Below are 22,960 nucleotides of genomic sequence, written 5' to 3'. Positions count from 1 at the left end.
CATGATAGCAGCAGAGCTTTTTTTTAAGCTATATCAGGTCATAACTTCATAATGTAGCAGTACTTCAAAGGCTTCAATTTTAATTTTTAGTCCCCCCCACTTTCAGCCTTTAAGTAGAAGCATCTCTCATACTTTCAAGTGATTCTTCTGAAAAATGCTTTATAAAAACATCTATTTTAGCACAATGAGAATGGACAAATAATATCCGTAATACACATTTTCTACTAGAAGTAAAAAAGTTAGACATCATTATACACAAGTTTGGGGATTGTTTTCATTTGTTTGTTTTTTTTTTTAAGGATGGGTAATACCTTTAATAAACTAAAGTACCTTTTACTTTTAGTAGCTGAACTGTTCGAACAAGAAAACACTGTTCAACAGTGACTTGTCTCATGCTAAAACAAACCAATCTCATTTCAGCAATACCAGCTCTGCAACCCATTGTTCATGACCTCTTTGTGTTGAGAGGAACAAATAAAGCAGATGCTGGAAAAGAGTTGGAAACACAAAAGGAGGTGGTAGTGTCAATGCTGCTGAGACTTATTCAGTACCATCAGGTAAGAGAGGAGGACAAAGTTTCCCATTTGATGGTCTATGAAAGAGTGATATTTGCTTGGCTGCTAAGAATGCTTCAGGGAATTTTACTTATTTTCTATACCAAACTTGAATAGCTGGACTCTGTGTGACCTTTCTTTATAGAGAGAGTATGAAAAGATTTTTGGGACTAGGGGAAAAGTTCTGCATGACAATATTTTAAGTCAAAAAACATGTCTGTGAGATTTCTGTAGTCAAGCCTAGGTAACAAAGCATGAAAAAGCTCTGGTTAGGATCATAGTTGCTTTTGTTTGCAAATTGAATAAACAAGTTTACTGAGTCATAGTAAATTAGGATTCAAGAAACTGAAAAGAATGGGGGTAAAAGTGGAAGAGAAAACAGGGTTAAAAGTGGGAAGCACGCTGCAAAGAGTTGATTTAGGTGTTGCTGTACAATAACAATATCTTCAATAAAATTTTAAAATAGTAATTATTTTAATAAGGTAATGGAACTGGTAGACAATTGTTAGCAAGTGCTGCTTTGCTCCAGATCTCATGAGTCCGTAAAACATGTTTCTTCTGCCTTGTAGGAAAGTATTCCTTTCTTCAATACGCTTTGTTTAAAAGAAACATAAAAGTAATTTTAAAAGAAATTATATAGTTAACATGGGAACTTACTGCTTATTCAGGTGCTTAACAAGCTTAATGTGCTTTTCCTTTCATAATTTGAAAATGCAATTGTAGTGTATACTAATGTAAGCAATGTATTTTCTGAGAATAGTTGGAAAAAAGTCAATACATCTCGTCAAAATAATTTAGAACTGAATGTTCAGATTGGGGTAATTTTGTGTATCCACATTTTCTTTTGAATTTGTAGTTTTATAATAGTAAAATTACTAATATAACTGTATGAAATTACACTCTGTAGACACATGATTTGACATAGTGAATAACTGTGTTACATAAGGTACTGCAGTTGCTGGCAGATCCACTGCTGACACACTTAACCTATTAAAGACCACCCATGCACTGCTCTTCCCACACCATCCCATTTTTACTTCTTATTCTGGCCTGTTCTGGTGGTGCAGTATGTATAAAGTAACCCTGGGGCAGTTCTGTTGTTCCCTGGCTGTGGCTGGCATGTTCTGCAGTGGTATCCCTGCAATTTTAGAAGCTCCAAATGCTGCAGCCTGTAACTTTTTCTGCTACAACAGTAGCTATCATCTCTGGAGCTCCAGAACTGAAGTCCTTCAGCCCAGAATTGCTGCTAACTTCTCTCACAAGAGCACTTTTTAAGAAGAAAGTTACTTAGTAATTTCTTTGTGGATTTTTTGTTTGTGTTTTAATTGGCTGCATTTCTGAATCTTAACTATTTACTTCTACACGTGCTCCACCTAGCTGGTTTTCAGAACCAGTTCCTTTAGTCCTGCTTCCCAGTCCATATATTTACATTCCTGTTTGGTGTGTCTTTGGCCTGTCTATCCTTGTTAGCATTGTCTCTAGGACTCTCAAATGGATGACGTGTTCAGCAACTCCAAGTGATCCTTGGTGTTGGTTTGCTCCATTACATGCTCTTCTTTTATATGAAAATGACATTTCTCAGGTCAGTGAGCTCCATAAAAATGTCTGTTCTGTTTCCTTGACCAAATTTATACTTCATTTGAGCTATAGTAAAGAAAGAGTATACACACAGGAAATTGCCCCCTTCCTTCTTCCCCTTTTTGTTGAGTGTGCAATGCAGCATGTAGATTTACTACTCTTTTTTGAGGTTTTTGAGTAGCCTTTTGACAAATGCCATTTAAAAAGGACTAAGAAAGCCTTTTTCTAGTTTATAAAAGTAATTAGAAAATTCTTTTTAAAAAATTGTAAGTAAGAAAAAGCTTTTAACCTGAAAATGGTATTTTAAAATGTTGTGTGATTTTTCATGTGAGTTTTCTTTTTTGCTGATGGATGAAACAGTAAATATTTTTCCTACTGTGGGATTACTTAAATGTTTCCTGTTAGTGTGGGTGTTTACTTGCATTCTTTTGGACTTTTCCTCAGGTGCTAGAAATGTTCATCTTAGTATTGCAACAGTGTCATAAAGAAAATGAAGACAAATGGAAAAGATTGTCACGTCAAATAGCTGACATTATTCTCCCAATGCTTGCCAAACAACAGGTTATTATATTAATTTTTCATCTATAAACTTCTAAAATAATTGTTATAATGTATGTGTCTTTGGGTGTTTGATTTTTTTTAATTCAAAGACAAATTTTTCTTGAAAGTGTGGTTGCCATATCTGAAAAAAAACAATTGCTGCAACATAAATTTAATCTTTGAAGTGATGAAGGCCATATTTAAATGGATGAATTATGTTCAGTACCTTCAATGCTGTTTCCAGAGGAAGCTCATTCTACATCTCTTACGCACATGGTTGTCTCAGAGCACTTAGTACATTATGTGAAGATTCTTATGCTTCTAGAATGTCAACATTATTTTTTTGTATCTGCAGGTTGGACTGATTGAGTTTTTTCTTAGGAGAATGAAAAGACAGTCTTCTGCATAGTAATTACATTAATAAGTCACAGTATCATGGAATAGATGAGGTTGAAGCAGACCTTTAGATATTGTCAACCCCACAAAGCAGGGTCTGCTGGAGCAAGCTGCTTAGGACTGTGTCCAGCCAAGTTTTGACAGTCTCCAAGGACAGAGCCTCCATAACCTCTCTAGGCCACTTATTCCTATGTCTGAACATCTTCACAGGCAGAAAACAAAGAAATATATAAGAACTGTATTTAAATGGAATTTCCTGTATTTCAACTTGTGCTTATTGCTTTTTGCCCTGATACTGGGTATCACTGAAGAGATTCTGGTTTTATCTTCTGCACTTGTGTTATCTCCTCCTCTCTCTTCCCCTGGCAGATACTTGTACAGATTTGATAGATTCACCTGAGCCTTCTCCAGGCTAAACAATCACAGCTGCCCCTTGTCTGGCAGATGTTCCAAACCTGTAACCATCTGTGTGGCTTTCTGCTGGACTCCCTCCCATGTGTGCATGTGTCTCTTAGTGAACTGCACACTGGGGAAGGGAGTAGGCCCTTTGTATTTTGGAAGAAGGCTCCTGTAGAAGGACTTTCAGTGCTGCTCCCTAAGCAGTAGAGGACTTGTCTTCAAGACAGCTTTCCTAGAATTAGAAACACTTCAAGGATAAAAAGTAAACTTAGTGTAATTGTGCCCTTAAAGTTCTTGACTCTGTGATGGCAGATCTCTAGCACCATGAGAAGATCCCAGGGTTGGGGAGAGTGGACCGTATCGTGGATTAGACAACAGGCTTTGAGCAAAGATAAAATGCTGGCAATTTGAACATGCCTTTGTTTTGTATCAGTCTGTGTATGTGCTCAACTATAATATTATTGGGCAAAGTAGTCATGAAGATTAAATTTCAGGTCCAGTCCTTTGCTTTTTGCAGTTGATTGTTTTATATTTTAGCTAAAAAACTGATCAGGTAAGGTGTCCTACCTCTGTTGCTGCTATGGAATACCATTGTAGCTGTTCATTTACCTGAATATTAGCAATTATTTTCTCCTGGTTATCTGTTAAGTTTATCCATGACCAGAGTTGCTCTCTATAAATATACCTGGTAGGATGTGCAGGGTGGAGGAAAGGTTTTAATTTCTATGACAGGTCAGTCTTTTGGTCTCATTCTCTGAATAGGATGTATTTCTCCTAATAAAATATGTGGTATGTATATTGAATATAATCTGATAGATTTTTGTCCATGTTCTCAAACCTCCTGAGTAGGAAGCAATGAAAGTTTTTAATTTAAATTTCATAGATTTTGGTTGCTCTAAATTTTGTACTGGAAAAGCAGTTTATTACACACAGGGTGTCATAGAAATGTAAAAACAATGTAAAACATGAAATGGTAATTTTCTGTTGCAGTTGCATTTAATGGAAGTTGTAAGTTAATGTTCTGTTTTTCTTTTACAGATGCATATAGACTCTCATGATGCTCTGGGAGTACTGAACACCTTGTTTGAAATTTTGGCTCCTTCCTCCCTTCGCCCTGTGGATATGCTTTTAAGGAGCATGTTTGTTACTCCTAAAACAATGGTAAGCAAGTGGGAACCTGCTAAAGCAGCTGTGACCTGTTTCTAGATAAGTAGTAAAAGTGATTGTTTCCAGGCCAGAGACAATCTGGTGTCATTTGTGTAAAACAAAGCAGCATGTGTTTCTCTTTCATATTTTGCAGTGCGGTGTTAAAGTAACTGCAGCAGATTTTAGGAAATAATTCATTAGAACTAATAAGATTTACCAACTAGGAGCACTGTACAGAAAGGTTCTACTTATGGACTGCTTACCCCCATTTTGTATTTAGAGGATCAGGAAGGTAGAGAAACATACTGTTATAATAAATTCTAGAATGCAGTTAATAGGTAAATCACACTTTTTTTCCTTTAATGAGTATTTGTACTGCTTTTATAGTTTATTTTTTTAAGACTTTAGAAAAGTTCAACACATGCCCATGTTCTGTTGGATACTTTTGAAGTTAAACATTTTCAGTAACTGTGGCATAAAATCAGATCCATTTGAGAATGGAGCAAGCAGGAAATAACTTCTGTGTTCAGGTCTTCCAAAATGCTATTCTCATGTCAACCTATCAATCTTATTCACAATATTAATGATCTGATTTTTTCTGTTTGTGCTAGGCATCAGTGAGCACTGTCCAGCTATGGATTTCTGGAATTTTAGCTATCCTTAGAGTTCTGATTTCACAGTCAACAGAAGACATCGTTCTGTCCCGTATACAAGAGCTTTCCTTCTCACCATATTTGATTTCATGTCAAGCAATTAACAGACTGAGATGTGGAGAAAATAATGCAGCTGCACCAGAGGATCACATTGAGGTTAAACAGGCTAAATACCTGCCTGAAGAGACATTTTCTAGGTATGTTGTCTTTTAAATAATTTAGAGGAAAGATTAATGTTTCTGAGAAATCACAAATATATTATGGAATATAGATCTGTGTATGGAGCTGTTACCTGGTAGGAATAAATATGAGAGGAGTGCCTGTGGAGGAGGAAATAATGAGATGGACAATAGAGGGAGGAGATGAGCAGTTTTTGTGGAGACTTTGGACTGTTCTGATACCTGTTCTCAAGCCAAGGACTTCTTAAAAGCAGGTGCAAAAATGTAATTGGTTAACCTTTTACTTCCTCCCTGTGTGGAGTGTGAAATATGAATCACCCCTTTAGTAGAAGCCCATGTTCTGGAATAGTGTCTTGGCAGCAGATGGATTAAAATCTTTTAAGTTTGTCCTGCTCTTTATCTCCTATTTTGAAAGAGCTAGCTTTGCCTACTTAACTTTCCACGCTGGTGTCCTCAGAATGTGACAAATTTCAGGCAAAAGAAGTGTGGATAAATGGCGATGGTTTTATGTTGACATAATGTTTGCCATTAGGGCATTCTGGCTTAATGTGGTGGAAAGCATTTGAAATAGCAGTTTGTTTACAAAATCAAGAACTTTGTGTTCAAGTATGTAACTTCACATAGAAACAAAGTGTTTCTTATCCTCAGCTACTGTGAGGGTCATGGGCAGAGGCAAGAGGGGATTTTGGACTCCCTTAATAGGAACATATGTCCAACAGAAGTGAGTTGAGGAACAATTATGACCAGGAGCAAGAATGGCTTTCTTCAAATGCCTTTTTTTGGTGTTTCTTTTGACCTTGTTTTTTTTCTTTTTTTTTGATATGGAGCTGTGTAGTAGAGTGTGGATAGATGAGACTGTAAGTAGCTGAATTACTGTGACTTGCTGAGTTACCCCTGAGTTTTTCTGTTGATGGCATACATGATTTTTCAAGGTTCTTATTACAACTGGTTGGCATTCTACTGGAAGATATTGTTACCAAACAATTGAAAGTGGACATGAATGAGCAGCAGCATACTTTCTACTGCCAGGAGCTGGGCACACTGCTTATGTGCTTAATACATATCTTCAAATCAGGTAATACGTTGCAGTAACAAAGTGCACCCAGAACACTGTTGGACATTTAATGTGATTCTGTGCTCCATTGTGTCCCAACAATCTCTAATCTATTTTCTTTTTAAGCTGTTCTTACAGACTTCTGTTATAAAATTCCTTTCTTGAGAAAAAAAAACCTTAGTTGTGCTTCTGTCATTGCTACTAGCTCCTTCTTGCAAACTAAGTATCATAGGGTTAGATTTAAGTAAATAAAATGCTGATAGAAGTGTTCTGGATCTTCAGCTGGTTCTTTTCTGCATTGCCTTGATTTAACTTTCAGTAGTTTTACTCTTCTAGTCTTCAGTCACAGTAACAGGTAATACTGGGAAACCAGTTGAATTATGTTGTAGGAGTTTGTGCAGCTGTGGTGGAGCATGTTTTGTCTTCTGACTTGTCAGAAGAAATTGAGTCTTCAAACCTAGATTCTTGTCAAAAGACCCCAGGATTATGAAAATCCTATGAAAAGGCACAGAATATGTTGACAGTTACCAGAGCCTTCCTTGATCTTTAAGTCCTGCTTTAGGGCATAGGACTTTGGATGTAGTGAGTAATAGTTCTCTTTTCCCATGTATATGTTACAGTAGTAACTACAGTGTGCATACTGTTAACTGTTGTTACAGGGAAGCATTTAAACAAATATTTTAATACCAAGGTGATTTGGAGTGATTAAATGGTGAAATCAGAAAATCCATCTGGTGATTAAAATCAGAGAAGTGGGTCCCTGCGGAGTGGGAGCTTGAGGATAGTGGAAAGGGAATGCTCAGCTGGTTCTGCTACAGTGACTGGCTTCTAAACTGCACTGTGAGTCTTGACAGGAACTATGTTGAGATTTTCATGCAAAATTAAAACAAAATACTAAAGTACTCATGCATAGCACTGGAATATGTGTTACTGCATGATCTTTAGAAATGAATTTAGTGTTAGACTACAAATGAACTTTTAAGTGCTAGCAGTTAATGTTGTTACCTAGCACGGTGTAAGGGAGTAGAAGGAAGGTTGTTCAGATACTTGGGCTGTATTTTCATGTTGTAACATTTTCCTTCAGGTTAACTAAGTGCTCATTTTTGTAATACTTCTGTTCAGTGAAAACCTCTATATTTAAATTGTATTCTCATAACTACAGGTGCAGTATATAGGGACTTGTGTGTGGGAACATAGACTAAGGTCTTTTGTCATATTTAGCCACTGTTCTGCTTGGATGTTTTGTCTTCTGACCCCTTACAGTTTTTTCATAATGTAAGCAGTGCTGCCTCCTAGGAATATACCAGATTAGAAATTAACATTTTAAGTGTGCTAGTTTGAAGTTAGTAGAAATAAAAGGCATAGACAAAATGAAAAGATGAGCATGCAGTGGCTTCCATGACTGCAGAAAGTCACTAGATGGTGCAATTACTGCAAATGCAGGAAGCTTGAACGGGAATAACACTGGCTTGCTAGTAAGTGAAACAGAAGTTGTAAGACTCAGTTATTTTTTCCATTCTTTGCTGTTTACATTGTGTATTTATTGGTCCTGGGGGCAGCTTAAACTGTTCCACATGACTGTGGTATTTACAACTTCATTCTTCTATATATCTGGCAATGCAAGCAAGGAACATTACAGATCTTCGTTATTCTGATTAGCTTTTGATTTCTAACTGCTTCTGAATAAATCCTTTTTCCCCTGATTTTTTCTTCTCATAGAAACTCAAAAGTCCTGTACCTTTACACAACTTTTTTTTGTCTGTTTTCCTTGTTTTCCCTCCCTTTGTTTTGGCATATGAATACAGAATCAGCAAGTCAGAAAGCAAAATTCAGCTTTCATGCTGAGTGTTCAGTGTGCAGGGCAATGAATTTTCTCCACTTAAGCACGTTTACTTTTTTGCACTTCAGCAGTTGGATGGAGGGGTATCATTTTAGTTTGAACTCAATGTATTAGGGAAGCCCTCATCTGAAATAGGAGACTTGTCAGTGATCTTCCTTAGCAGGTAGGATAATAATTAAAGTATGGTTCTTAACTAGAACTGTGTTTTACTTTATAAACAAAACAAAATAACCCCAAAAAATCCTCGTCTATAATTAATGATTTTAAATTTGGTAAAGTTTTCATGTATCAGATAAACTTTTTGATGCATGACACAGAAAAATGTGAGAAGGCAGGTTTCGTTTCAATTCCAGTCTGACCTAAAGCATTTGTTACCGAGTCTGGGAGCTGATCATTACTGGTTTACACTTGTAAAACCATTTAGGATATATCTTTCTTCCAGGAATGGTAGTGTCTTATGAAACAAGGTTTGTATTCTTGGAGTACCCTGAATAATTTTAAAACTTCAGAATTCAGACTAGAGCATGGTTACTCTAACACACTTTTATTGTTTGCAGGGATGTTTAGAAGAATCACAGCTGCAGCTACCAGACTTTTCACAGGAGATGGATCAGATGGTAGTTTCTATACCCTTGAAAGTTTGAGTGACCTTGTTCAATCCATGATTCCCACGCATCCTTCTTTAGTTCTCCTCTGGTGTCAAATCCTGCTTCTTGTCAATTATACCAACTACAACTGGTGGTCAGAAGTTCATCAAACCCCAAAGTAAGATTTGCTTTTGATCCTGAGTAGTAGTAGTGTGTCTCAATTGTATTTTCTGCAATTATATTTCCAAAATCTACCTTTTTCTCTGCTAAGCCATGTCAGCCTTTTGAGTAGTACCATTTGGATTCTGAAGTAGATAGTTCTGCCTTTACTTTCTGTATACATATTGTCTGTGCTGGTATCAGTATGTCTTTCAAACTAAGGAAATGTGTCCTGTGCTCAGTTGTTCCTTGAAAGAACTGCCAGGTAATCTCTCCACTTCTAAGCCAAGAAAGCTTCATCTGTGTATTACCCATAATTAAAATTACAGAAATAACTATGACAAATATTCAGTATGTCAGATTTAATGTCCCTATGGAGACTTTGTATTTCACCTTCTAGCACATAACCAGCCATGCAGATCTGATATACACTGTTGTGTTTATGATAATGCAGTCTAGTCTTTATAGCTGTAACTGTAGTGGTATCTGTTCTCAGTGAGTCTCGTACTAAATGCTGTCAAAACATAGTATCACCACTGTGCTGACTTGTTAGCATCAAGCACCAGAGTAACCTCACTTGTAGTTGTTTGAAATTAAGAGATTTGGTCTAAAATTAGTGTTCTTTTGAAGTTAGTTCATCCCACCTTTCAAACACTGGAATGATTCATCCTCTGATGAAGTAAGGAAGGGTGTAAGGCAGATAAGCCCCTATGTGAGTGGGTAACCCTCTGTGTTAACTGTAGAAGGAGGCTGACAGCTTGAGATGCGTTGGGTAGGCTAATCTTTCACCATGACATGAGTTGGTCAGTACTTGCTCAAATGTAAGATTCTTACCTCAGTTTAACCTCATGATGTGAAAAAATATTATTCTAATTTGGGGAAACACGAAATTACCAGACTTATGAGCAAAGTAAAGCAACTAAAATAGCTAAGGTGACATTTGCTATCTGTTGTAGTTACCTTTTTTGATTTACTAGTAACCTCTTTTTTTCTGGGCTGGGTGTCACTTTTGATCTGACACTAGACTAAGTGCTCCAGAACACTGGTTTGACCTGAGAAGGAAATACAAAATTAGGTTCTCTTATCCTTTCAGACATGCAGTGACCCTTGTTTTTCTTTTAAATAACCTGTTTAGTTCTTTTGACTGTCCAAGGAAGTAACAAGTACAGAACCAAAAAAGTGATGCCGAAGGTAAAGGGCTGATGGAAGGCAAAGTATGTGCTTCAAAAGCAGTCTAATGTTTGAATGAAGTTTCTAGGAAAATAAGTATTATGTAAGCACATTAGTAGGATATTCCAAACAATTTGATTCTTAATGTTTCAATAGCCAGAGTAACAAAATATATTAATAAAATGGTAACAAAATATAATGTGCTTTTTGCAGGAGACACAGTCTTTCTACAACTAAATTGCTTAGCCCTCAGTTATCTGGAGACAGTGATGAATCAAATTCAGAGTCTAAACGTGGCATGTGCAATCGAGAGATAGTGAGAAGAGGAGCACTCATTCTTTTTTGTGACTATGTTGTAAGTTTTGAATTATGAATTTTATAACTGTAGTTTTGAGTTATTTAGTGTACATTAACTGAATCTGTCTGGTTCACAAATGAAAAATGAGGACTTGTGAAACTAGTAATGGTATTTTCAGGTGGTGCTTCTGTAAGCTTAGGCATGACTTTGTTTGGCATCTTTTTCTCTGTTCTGAACTCGGAATTATCTTGCCTTGTAAAGGGTACCTGGCAGGTTATAGAACTGTCTGCTTACTTGAGATGTGCTAGGAGCGATCTAAGTAGTGCTGGCTTTGGCCTCTTGCTGCTGAGTATTAGTTCATTTTAGTTCATTTGGGAGCTTTTTGAAATGAATCTTCCTCTAATACCTAGTATTTTGCACTTCAGTTTGCGTTGCAGAGCAGTTTGGGGGCAGGCAAACTGCATTCCTTTCATATTAAACTAAAACAAGGTGTTTTTTTATAAAAAACCCTCCAAGTACTAATGGACATTCAGACCAGAGTCAGATTAGAGATAGTCCAAGGTAATTATTGACAGATCTCTTTGAATTTTCTTTCCAGAAATTAATCATCTTGTGTTTAAGGACAGTGATAAGAAATGTTTAAAAAGAAGACTAAATGAAAATCACATTTTACAAGAAGACTCTGTGTGTGCATGTTTATTTCAAACAGCATTTAATTAAAAGCAGTATCTTTGAATCAACCTTCTCAATTTACTTGTTTGTAACTTGCATTTTTAGTGTTAAAAAAAGCTACAAATTCATTTTAAATCTCTTAATTTGCAAAAAGATGAAAAGCATTTGGAAAATTTGTCACGTAAAAATGATGGTGATATTAAAATATGGACACTTTATGCCATTTTTAAAAATAGCTACCACAATTATATATGAAAAACTTCATGGTGTGTCTGATAAAGTTTTCATTAATTAAAACACTTAACATGGTTATTACTGGAATCAGAGTTTGATTTTTTTTTTTTCCCCTTCAGTGTCAAAACCTGCATGATTCAGAACACTTGACCTGGCTTATTGTGAATCATGTTCAAGACTTGATTAATCTGTCCCATGAGCCTCCAGTACAAGACTTCATTAGTGCTGTGCACAGGAATTCAGCAGCCAGTGGTCTCTTCATCCAGGCCATTCAGTCACGGTGTGAGAATCTTGCAGCTGTAAGTTTAACTTCTTGACTTCTTTGTAAAGAGTAGCATCACATATTTCAGTGTTAAGTTTAATTGATAAGTATGCACATTCTGACATTTCTGGGTCATTTATCTACTTTTGATTTTATTTTTAAAGTCACTTCTTTAAGAATCCAAACAATGAGCCTTATATTAGCAACTTCAGTATCAGATATGTTCCAATCCATTGAATCTATGGATTTGAGTAGAGTTTGTTAAGCTGGTTTTCTTCCTCCCAATTGCCCCTGCATAATAAATAGCTGAGAGGTCAACTAAAGCTGTAACTTCTCTCTTTGATTTCAGTACCTTGGTAGCATAAATAACAGAAATACTAACTACACAGGCAGGAAGAGTAACCAGTTCATCTTCGCTGGCCCTAACAGCATGAAAATTACTTGCAAGCTCATGCTTTCCCCAATGATCTGCCCCTCAAGTCGTAGCCTCTTGGTGAGGGAAAAGAAGTTCAGTGTATGATTTCTGTTGATTATTTTAGTTTTCAAATTAAAAGGAATGGATGTTTTATAGAGATGTAAGGTTGTATGCATCCCTCTTAATCTTGGGAACTCCCGAGGCGGGAAATGTAATTTCCTGGGCTTCTTCTAGAGCTAGTGGGGGGAGATGCTACTGGACCCTCAGTAGCCTTGTGATGTTTCCTGTCTTTTCCTGTTGTCTCTGTGCAAATATAGTACAACTGCAATAGTGCTTTAGGGATGTGAATAAAACACTTTAATTTTGGGTGAGATGAATCCAGGTAAATCCGTAGCATGAACTACACGTGTTGAATGGAAGATGTAGTGATTCCATGCAAGGTTTGGTGATAATCAGAAAAGTCAGTAAAATCAAAATACCTTATATTTACATCTGCTCTTAAAGAAGATTGGTTCCACAAGTCAAACTAGTTTGTTTCTCTCTTCAGATTATTAGTGCCGAATTGATGCTCGTATTTAAAAAAATAGAAAAAATGTCTTTGCACTCCCTTTTAGTCCTGAATAACTATTACTGTTTCTAAGATTAAACATGTACTCAAAATGCTTAACCCTAAAGTTTATCTGGATTTCTGTACTTTCTCTTGTCTTCACTGTGTTTATGTTCCTACCTTCCTCCAGCTAATGTCCAGGCTTCTCCCTGTTTTCAAAACTTTCTGCATTTCCACCTGTGACTCTAGTTTTTTCCCTAAAAGTTTTGCTCCATACTTTTTTCTTTATTGTAAGAGTAACTTTTACAATTAAACATCAAACAACTTAGTGTTCCTGTTAGATAAACCAAGTAACACAGGGCTATTCATATATAGATGATTATATTAATCAGGTAGTTGTCTGCAGTAGTTTTTTCTAAATGTCTTTCCATTTAGCTTTAAGATCTTTGTATTATAACTGATTGTGCTTTTTGTCTTTTTGTTTCAACATCTAGCCCACAACTCTGAAGAAGACTTTGCAGTGCTTAGAGGGAATACATCTCAGCCAGTCTGGGGCTGTCTTAACACTGTATGTTGATAAGCTCCTGTGTACCCCGTTCCGTGTGCTTGCTCGCATGGTTGACACGCTGGCTTGTCGTCGAGTTGAAATGCTTTTGGCTGCAACTTTACAGGTAAAGACAAATATATTAATTTGTAAATAAGATGGGATAGTGCTAGCAGTATAATCAAGTGTAATATGGGGTTTTAAGTAGATCAAAATAGAATGATGTTGAAATTATTTCATTAGAAATTAACTTTTTGTATTTGATATAGAGATATGTGAATGTTTACACTTCAGTTTCTCTGTCTGTAGTTCTCCTAATCTGTTCAAAGTACTTCTGGGTATTTTATTCATTTTTGTCATATAAAATTCTTGTGACTCTTTCCTATAGAACAGCATTACTCAGTTACCAGTTGAAGAACTGGATAGAATTCAGGAATACCTTCAAAACAGTGGATTAGCAACAAGGTAAATAATGCCAATACATGTTAAAATGCCAGAATAAGTAACAGTCTAGTACTAATTGTATTAGCTCTGTTTTCCTATATTTGGATTTTTTTCTTTTAAGTTGAGATAGTGGGTCATTTTTGGAGGTAAAACAGAATTAAAGCCTCTCTTAACGAGATGCAGGTATATTCTGGTACAAGGACAGTTGGGTTGAATGAAGTGAATTTGCAGTATACTTAAGAATTAAAGCAAGCTAAAGGCTTGGAGACATCTAATTCTCTCTCCCACAGCCCGTTCAATATTTAACTTTTTAGAGACAGCATCTGCAAATTAATTCTGACAAACTACATTATGGAAGACAACTTTATTTTCCTCAAATTTTGCTGAAAGGACTTGGGTTTTGCTCTTTTTTTTCTAGATAGCTTTGTTGAGTTTTAACTGTTTATTCTCCTAGCTGTTTAAAAGTAAACTATTATAAAAGGGAGAAGATTACTCAGTTTTTGAAAAGGCTTTATTTAATATTGGAGCCTAATTTACTCCTCTTGATGTCATTGTTGTTTGAGTTTGTTGACTTGAAATAAGGAAGAAATAGGGGGAAAGAATCTAAAGCCCAAGACTTCTGTAGATTGGTAGTAATATACCTTCATAAGTCATGTTACATTTGAATTTTTTAAGAACTCCTAAATCCCCAAATAACTTCAGACAAGTTCTTGATAGCAGTAATGGAATAGAGAAAATCCAAACCAAACAAGCAGCTAAAACCAAAAAAAACCCCAAACCTCTGACACTGATGTAAATCCACAACTGCAATATTCTTAATATATTTTTTTTAAGTTCTGTTGTAGTGGATTCTTGTTTGGTATCTGTTTTATTCTTCTTGCTCATTAAAAAGTTTTACTCCATAAAGAAAACTGCACAGGTTTCATTTTATGCTTAAGCATACACAAATTTTAAATCTAAATTAAATTTAAATCTATGTTGTTGGTGGTGCTGGGTTAATTTGTTTTTGGCTATTGATTACTGGTGAAATTTGCAGTTTCCATCATCTGACTGCATATATCTGATAAAGAACTTAAGACCCTACTGCTTTTCTCTCACAGGATTAGAATTGGTTTGCTGAGTGTCTTTCTGTTTTTGAATGATTTGTAAAACTCAGTAGGTTAATTCTGTGTTGATGTGTTCTTCTATTTTCAGACACCAAAGACTTTACTCGCTCTTGGATAGGTTTCGTCTTATGGTAGCACCAGACACAACTAGTCCTTCACCTCTGGTTACCTCACACCCTCTAGATGGAGAAGACCACCCAGCTTTAGAGAATGTAATCCTAGACAAGGTAAGATGATGTTTAGAAAGAGTCGCTGAAACTGCCTTGGCATTGTTTAACTTAAATGGAAAGATTTACCTCAGGTTCAGTAGAGGCAGGTATATACTCTTGTCTCTTGGTATGTTCATGCAGTGATCAGTTATATTCATTTCCTGGAAACTGTTGGTTGTCTCTTGGAAAGTAAGCATTACTTCTCAGTTGCCACTTCTGAGCTTTTAAGTTACTTTCAGAGAATGAACGTGACTACTTAACTTTTTCTGTCTTTCATGTGCATTTATTCAAAGCCGGGTGGGAAGCTAAGAACAAGCCCTTTGGGGACTGTGTCTTTTTTCCTTGCTTCTCCCATGGCACAGATAATTTCTCCTTTTCACTCCTTTGTATTGCACAGTGATGCACAGTAATATGAAACGTGTGTAACTGAGACAGCCACAATTATTTGAATGGCTGACAGTTTGGAGGAGACTAAGTAGATGGGGAATTCCTTGACTTACAGAGATTGAGAGCCATCTAGACAGCAGGAGGAAATGCTGTTTGTGCCCAGAAACCATTTACCACGGCTTTCTGTCTTCAACATAAGAGACCTTAGATACCATCTGGTTCCAACCCCCCTGCATGCACAGGGACACCTCCCAGTAGACCGGGTTGCTCACCACTTGTCTCTTTTGCCTTGCTTTTTCCTTTGAGGGGTTTTTTTACCTTAATGTGTTCTAATTATCTTTTTAATGGACCAGAATTCAAGCCAATTAGCATTTCTTCCCAAGTCCCCGTGAAGTACATTATTTTCTGAAAACAAATAGGTAATAAGTTGTTTTTTTTAATTATTGAAGGACTGGTATGTGTCTCTAGTGAGGTCGCAGTGTTGGATCAAGTCTGACTCAGCACTGCTAGAAGGTGCAGAGCTGGTAAATAGGATTCCTCAGCCTGACCTGAACTCCTTCATGACCAGCAAGGTAACTTCTTTATTAGATGAAACAGTCTTTTGAAGAGGACGTTATAAATTTTTTCTAATGTTCTTATTAGTAGCATTAATAGATTACTCTTAAATGTAAACACTTCCAATACTGATAGTTCAATTCTTGACTTTAACCTCATTTTGAAAACTAGTATAGTAGATAATTTCATTTCTGTGTCTACTAATGCTGCTGATCGTAGCTTTCTAGCTCTACAGGTTGGATGTTTATAGTGGAAATGAAGTTTAGTTTATGTATTGCAGTCACAAAAATACAATTTTACACAATGTCCTCATTTTGCCATACAGTCTCTTACAAGGCCAGATGTTTTTGTAACCTTTTAAATATCTATGCTAGATAACTTTTAATATTCCACTAACAGGCCGCAGATAGAAACAATAGGTACATGTTGTCCTTTATGCCAGATTTATAGAATCATAGGATGGTTAAGAGTTGGAAGATCATTGAGTTCCAACTCCCCTGCATGGGCAGGGACACTTATGAAATACTTTGTTTTCTAACAACATAGTTTGTTAAAATTCTCTACATTGTTTCCTGATGGGATGTGGAAATAGTAGTGGAAAACTGTTTTTAAAGAGATTTTTGTTCAATTTATTTGTTTGAAAGCTTATTGTTTGAAGATTCCTTGTATATGGGTCAGCCTTAACCTTTATGCACATACTGTTCTGAAAATTTGGAATAAGCATATTGATTTTTTTTTTTCTTTCCAGTGCATTAATGTTTGGAATTTAAATGTGAAACAAGTATGGTCTTAAATATGGTATTGTTACACCATAATAGATCAAAGGTCATAATAACAAGCTAGTTAGTAATCGAGCTGTTAATCTATTACCATATTAATATGCCAGAATAGTATCCTCAGATACAGATAAAACTTCTTTTTAAAAGCAATTTCTTTACTTTTTATTTACTATATGATTTCAGGAATTCAACCTGAGCTTGTTAGCACCTTGTTTAAGCCTTGGCATGAATGAAATATCAAGAGACCAAAGGAGTAGCTTCTTTGAAACAGCTCGGAGAGTAACTCTGGATCATGTGTCTACCACTGTGCAAAACCTTCCTGCCAACCACCAGGTTTTTCAACCACTGTTGCCAACTGAGCCATCAGCCTACTGGAAAAAACTAAGCGATATCTTTGGTAATAGAAATAATGGTCTTTTTAAAGTTTATTCTCCCCTCTGCAAAGGTACTTTACGGATGTCTTGTAAATATATAAACTTACTATTTAAAAAAAATCAAGACATCTGGTATAAAAGTTGCTTATGAAGTAATCCTGAAAAACATTTATTGAGAGCAAGAAATTCAAACTGCTAGATTTCATCCAGTCTTGTTTCATAGGAGATGAAGTCATGTATCAGTCTATGATGACCCTATGTCGTGCGCTGGCTCAGTATTTGTTGTTACTCTCAAAACTACCAGCTGGTCTCCGTGTTCCTTCTGACAAAGAGGATGATATCCTGAAATTCATAGTTATGTCAGTAGAGGTAAGAAATTACAGTATAACTAAAGATGTGATGAAGTGTTGGGAGAGGGAACAACTTAAACTCATCACTATTGAGGAACTTCTTATCTGGGCAATTTTCTTAAGTGTAGAAAGTTCTTCAGTTGTTTTTTTATTTGACTTGTGCTAGTAAATCAGATGGACTTATGGGACAGGGACAGGTTTTTACAAGGAGAAGTTGATTGAATGATGGAATTATTTTGGCATTTGGGAGAATGGCCTTGTGCTGATTTTGGAGACACTGAATAAACCGTATATAATGCTTATAATTTCCTTGTACTTAAATTTTCTTAGGGAAAAAAAAATAATACACCTTGCTATATTGCTGAATTAAAAAAAAAACAAAACACCTTTGGTTAGAAGTGTTTCTATTGTAAGAATTTGCTGTTAATGGGAAACGTTTATTTTTTCACAGGCACTATCATGGCGTTTAATGCATGACCAGATTCCACTGAGTATAGATCTTCAAGCTGCTCTGGATTGTTGCTGTCTGACATTACAGCAGCCCAGTCTTTGGAATTTGCTGGCTTCTGCAGTTAATGTGACATATGCATGCTCCTTAATTAATTGCATTAGATTTATCATAGAAGCAGGTGAGTCCAATTTGAACGGCCATGAGAAAATTTTCTCTAATAAATAGTCATAACTGATCAAATGCTAAGTATCTGGAATATTTCCTCAGAGCCCTTTTTAATTATTTCTTTGACAAATTTATTTTCACTATTTTAATTTCTCATTTGAAATTTGGTTTACTTTTGAACTTAGCTGATACTTTGGAGATGTAAATATTCTACTACTATTTGATTTTGACAAGAAAAATGGAATATGAGATATGTAAAGGCTGAATCTTTTAAATATTTTTGTCTAATTCAGTTGCAGTTGAACCCGGTAATCAACTTCTTAGTCCTGAAAGAAAGAAGAATACATCAAAAGGCTTAATTGAGAGTGAAGTTGATTCAAACACACAAAGTAAGTAAACCATGAATTCTGTATTTGCCTTAGTCTTTCACTGTACCCTTTACATTACTAATTTTTTAACAATGAGAATTCATCTGTCGCCTTACTTGTATTTGAGAAATGTTTATTACAATGTATATTTTTAACAGATAAAGTTGTTTTTTCTTGCAAGCTAAACTTTAATGCAGATTTTTCTTTTGGGGGTTTCCATTAGCTGTGCAGCACTCTGCAGCCTGAGGTTTTTGAACTGTTGTGAGATTTTTAAATTTCCTGTGGGAGGGGTAGAATTGTTAATATTTCTTCTGAAGAATGGCAGATTCATTAGCTCTTCTTCTGTATGGGAGCAGTGAGTTGAGGTGAAGGTCAACTGTAGTGCCATAGTGTGGACAGCATTGTTTTCCATATTCAGCTGTCCTGATACATTAAGATATAATCTACAGAAATTATGTGCTTCTCAGATTTAGCGTAGAGCCAACTATGAGACTGTTTTCTCATAAAACAGATGAGTCTGGTAATTTAAAATTCTAACAAATGCTCTAGTGTAGCCCATTCTTGCTGGGCTTTAGCATGTGAGCTTCTCTGCTGACAGATCTCAGGTACTGGTAATCTCCAGCACTGAGACTGCACAACAGTGCAAGCCATTGCGTTGTGGGGAGAGTAGTAGTGTTCTTCAACTAGCTGAAATATTGTAGAATACTTCTTTCTCTTCATCCTTAATTGTGGTTTTGGCCTTTTTAGTTGGCTTACTCTTTCATTAAGCGTCTTTTGTTTTTCTGTATCTTTTTAAAATTATTTGTCTTTTGAATAGATTCGTAAAACTGAATTTCTTTTTCTCTCACAAAGGAACTAAACTCATTGCTGCAGCTTGTGAAATGGTAGCTGAGATGGTGGAATGCTTACAGACTGTCTTGTCACTGGGGCACAAAAGAAACAGCTGTATTCCAGCATTTCTGACTCCTGTCCTCAAGAATATCATCATCAGTTTAGCAAGGCTGCCTCTAGTGAACAGCTATACAAGAGTACCTCCCTTGGTATGTTCATTATGCTTTGTTTTCAGGACTTTAAAGGTTATTGAACAGCTTTTTGAAAACCAAATACAGTGCTGCATGTGAAGTTTTATTACAGGAAGACTTCAACCTTTAGCTGGTTCAGTCAGCCAGTTTATCTTTTTAAATACTGAGTAGCAAAGCATTGTAAAGATATCAAATAAGAGTTCGTTTTGGAATCGGAGATTTGACTAGAGAGGAGTGTAGTTGCTCCTTACACTCTTATGTGAAAGAATGTTCAGGTGGTAAAGAAAGGAAAAGCAAGCAGTGACTTGGATGCTTTGTTAAGACTAATACTTCCTCCTGCTCAGTGGGATTGCTTACCCTGGAAAGAGGGAAAATCTGTGCTGCTACTTTCTCTATGACACCTGAATTGACAAATGCATTTTTTAAGTCTTTGTAAGTTCTACAATCATATGCTGGTGCTGAGGTGTCTAAAGCAGTGTTTGAACTGACTCAAGTATTTGTATGTGGTACCATACACCATGCAGGTGTCTTTGGATTGTGTAATACCATACTTTCCTAACTCATCTTGGATCCTTTCAACAAGGAGTTTCAGTCTTTTCTTTTTGGCCACTTCAACATGGATTTAAGAACATCTTGTGATTACCTCTATGTATTGTTAGTACTGTGAAATGACTTAGTTTTGATCAACTTCAACCATTGATCAGCCATGATGAGAAACATTTCTAGATGCTTATTAGGTAGAGTAAAAGGGGTTTACTGATATGTTTAAGGCCCTTTCTCTGCTCTTTGTTTCTCAGCACTCTGTTTTTGAGGGGATGTCAAAAGGTACTAATTTTTTTGATTGAGACTTATTTTGCTCACTCTTGGGTTTACCTTTGTGCATTTTTCAGCCGTCAATAGTATGTGCAGTATTTTCCCTGAGTTGCCTTTCAGCATAATTGCTGCACAATCTAGGACTCACTTGGCACTTCTAAAATGAAATATATTACAGGAACTTACTTGCTTTCATGTCCAAACTTGGACAATAGGCTTGCATAATTAATTCATAGTGACAAATAAGCAAAAAATTAATAATTTGGAAGTACAGTGTAAAGTGTGTATTACGTATTTTAGATATTTAATCTTTCTCTGATTTTTTTATATTTAAAGAGTTAATTTTATTTACTGATGTCTTATTGCTTTTCAGTGGTGCATACATACATATTTATAGCTGTTGTGTTAATGCTATTATTGTTTTGGATAAGTAGTCTTTCTTTATATTTCTTCAGGTCTGGAAATTAGGCTGGTCACCAAAGCCTGCAGGTGATTTTGGCACAGTTTTTCCTGAAATCCCAGTAGAATTTCTTCAAGAAAAAGAAATCTTTAAGGAGTTCATCTATCGCATTAATACACTTGGTATGTACAAAATTATAAATGAATATAGTTCACTCTTATTGGGCATTTACTGGTGTTGCAAAGTTACTGGATAACTGAATCTGGTACTGTTTGTTTCCCTTGGTTATGTGAAAGAGAAATAATATTTCAGAGCAGGTTAGTAATTGTATTGCAATAATTCTTACATTTTGCCCAATGCAGAGAAAAAGTTACAAATTATAGAAATAAATCCAAAAACTTTTCCAAGTTAGGCAGATGATTTCAGTATGCTCCACAGAATGGCCACTTGTTTCTGACAGTATATTTGAGAATCTTTTGCTTTCCCTACTTTTTTATTAATGCATAGTATATGCATAAAAATTAGTGCCACACTCTTAGTGTTTTAGATGAGATGCTGTCACTTTAAAGCTTCTTCATATGTCATGGTTTACTGAAGGAGAGCAGTGAGGCTCAACAGTTCAAGTCTTTGTCAACAAATGATGCTGTCAAAAGTAATGCATCAAATTTTTCTTGTGCTTATGGAATTTCTTTTGGTTTTCTGTTTTCTTCTTTCCCCTCCCCTCTGATCTAGAGGTTAGTATTTGACTGACTTGTGATGTGCCACTGATTTCTGTTTGATCACCCTAATGCTTAAGATGACATTCTTATGTTCTTATTCTTTGTTTCTTTAGATATCATAAGTATAAATTGCAAGGTATTATTCAGGAAACCTCTGCAGTCTTTCATAGGAAAAATCTGTTTGGAAAAATGTTGAGAAGTGCTTGAATTTTAATGGCCTGTTTCTAGGCGATTGAGTTGTTTTGCTTTTAGGGCATGAAGATTTCTTGGATAGTTACAGGATTCTAGATACACAACTCTCTTTCCTGTGAGAATGGTCGTATTTTCTGGATGGTATTCTGTCATGTGAAAACCTGATAGATACCAATGCTTTGAAAGCTGGACAATAAGAATATTGACATTCATATAGGAAAGAACATGGACGGGACAATTTAAATAATAATGTTCAGAAAGTTCATCACTTTCTAAAATAGAATACTTAAATTTAAGCTGTAGTGATTACAAAAAATGCTGAATTGAATAGGAAAAGTTATTAAATTAAATCTGTGGAAAAAATGTATATTTCTTAATAGTATTTCATGCATAAGTGTGTGTTAAGACATAAATGGCTATCTCGTGAGTGTTTCCATAGGATGGATCAGCCGTACTCAGTTTGAAGAGACCTGGGCTACTTTGCTTGGTGTGCTTGTAACTCAACCTATTGTAATGGACCAAGAGGAGAACCAACAAGAGGTAATGTCATTCACTGGTTTTTTTTTTTATTAAATTTTAATTAAACTAAGAAAAATGTTTCTGTTAATAAGCCAGTAAAGCAGAAAAGTCTTTTCTAAAACTAAGAAATTATTTCCATTTTGTATTTCCTGATCTTCAGATCCCTGTGAGTTCAGACACATCCATCTTCTGGCTTAAAGCTTCTGCAAGCTTGTGAATAGTATGGAAAAGATTTAGTGAAACTTTTTCAGCTTTATATTATTAAGTCACTCAACACACACACAGTTCAAACTTTGCTTAATTAATTTGGCTTTAGGCACAATAGGAACTCCAAAAACTTGGAAAGAAATGAGGTGTGAGAAAACTGTGGCTTTAGGAAATGTACTAGTTAACTGTAACGAGTATGTATTACTGCAATTATTTGTGCTATCTAATAATCAAACTTCAAAGGAAGTTTCTTTGGTAAGATTTTTTTTTTGGTAAGATTCTTCTCTAGAAATTAGTTGACCTAGAGATGGGTGTCCATGTCTTTCACTCCCAGCTGTAGACTTTATCTTGGGCTTCTAACTTGGATGCCTTAGGTGCAGAATTCACTGGTGGGCATTTGGGGATCAGATCTGAAGACATTTATCTATACCCAAAGCAAAAATGAGAGTGAACTTAGGGATCACAAGAGACTTTCCCTTTTCAAATGTCTTTACCACTAATGAATGAATTTACTATGTTGTGGCTCTTTGACCTGAAAGGGTTTTTTACCTAGGCTCATACACTGTTCTCTCCCACATTGTAAATGGTCCTTGGTGGTAGGTGCGGAGCTTAAAGCATTTAGAAGAATTCAGAGGGTGGATACCTACAAATAGTGGGTAGCAGACAAAGGGGG

At 35.8% G+C, this 22,960-nt stretch overlaps 1 protein-coding gene across 2 annotated transcripts in view; it reads left to right on the top strand.

Annotated features, from left to right (window-relative positions):
- HTT (huntingtin) overlaps positions 1-22,960 on the top strand; it is an 84,124-nt gene that overhangs the window by 42,061 nt on the left and 19,103 nt on the right. For both annotated transcript variants that reach the window (XM_051617075.1, XM_051617074.1), the window contains 19 exons: positions 421-557; positions 2,577-2,693; positions 4,506-4,628; positions 5,225-5,463; positions 6,378-6,520; positions 8,897-9,104; positions 10,469-10,610; positions 11,579-11,758; positions 13,178-13,354; positions 13,616-13,692; positions 14,866-15,004; positions 15,823-15,945; positions 16,891-17,104; positions 17,305-17,450; positions 17,883-18,060; positions 18,341-18,436; positions 19,268-19,455; positions 20,706-20,832; positions 22,001-22,101. In XM_051617075.1, the coding sequence (XP_051473035.1) occupies positions 421-557; positions 2,577-2,693; positions 4,506-4,628; positions 5,225-5,463; positions 6,378-6,520; positions 8,897-9,104; positions 10,469-10,610; positions 11,579-11,758; positions 13,178-13,354; positions 13,616-13,692; positions 14,866-15,004; positions 15,823-15,945; positions 16,891-17,104; positions 17,305-17,450; positions 17,883-18,060; positions 18,341-18,436; positions 19,268-19,455; positions 20,706-20,832; positions 22,001-22,101 (2,855 nt within the window). The remainder of the gene's footprint in view (positions 1-420; positions 558-2,576; positions 2,694-4,505; positions 4,629-5,224; positions 5,464-6,377; positions 6,521-8,896; positions 9,105-10,468; positions 10,611-11,578; positions 11,759-13,177; positions 13,355-13,615; positions 13,693-14,865; positions 15,005-15,822; positions 15,946-16,890; positions 17,105-17,304; positions 17,451-17,882; positions 18,061-18,340; positions 18,437-19,267; positions 19,456-20,705; positions 20,833-22,000; positions 22,102-22,960) is intronic.

This window comes from Apus apus, chromosome 4 (assembly GCF_020740795.1).
Source record: "Apus apus isolate bApuApu2 chromosome 4, bApuApu2.pri.cur, whole genome shotgun sequence".
NCBI lineage: Eukaryota > Metazoa > Chordata > Aves > Apodiformes > Apodidae > Apus > Apus apus.
This window is presented reverse-complemented; position numbering and strand designations above follow the sequence as displayed.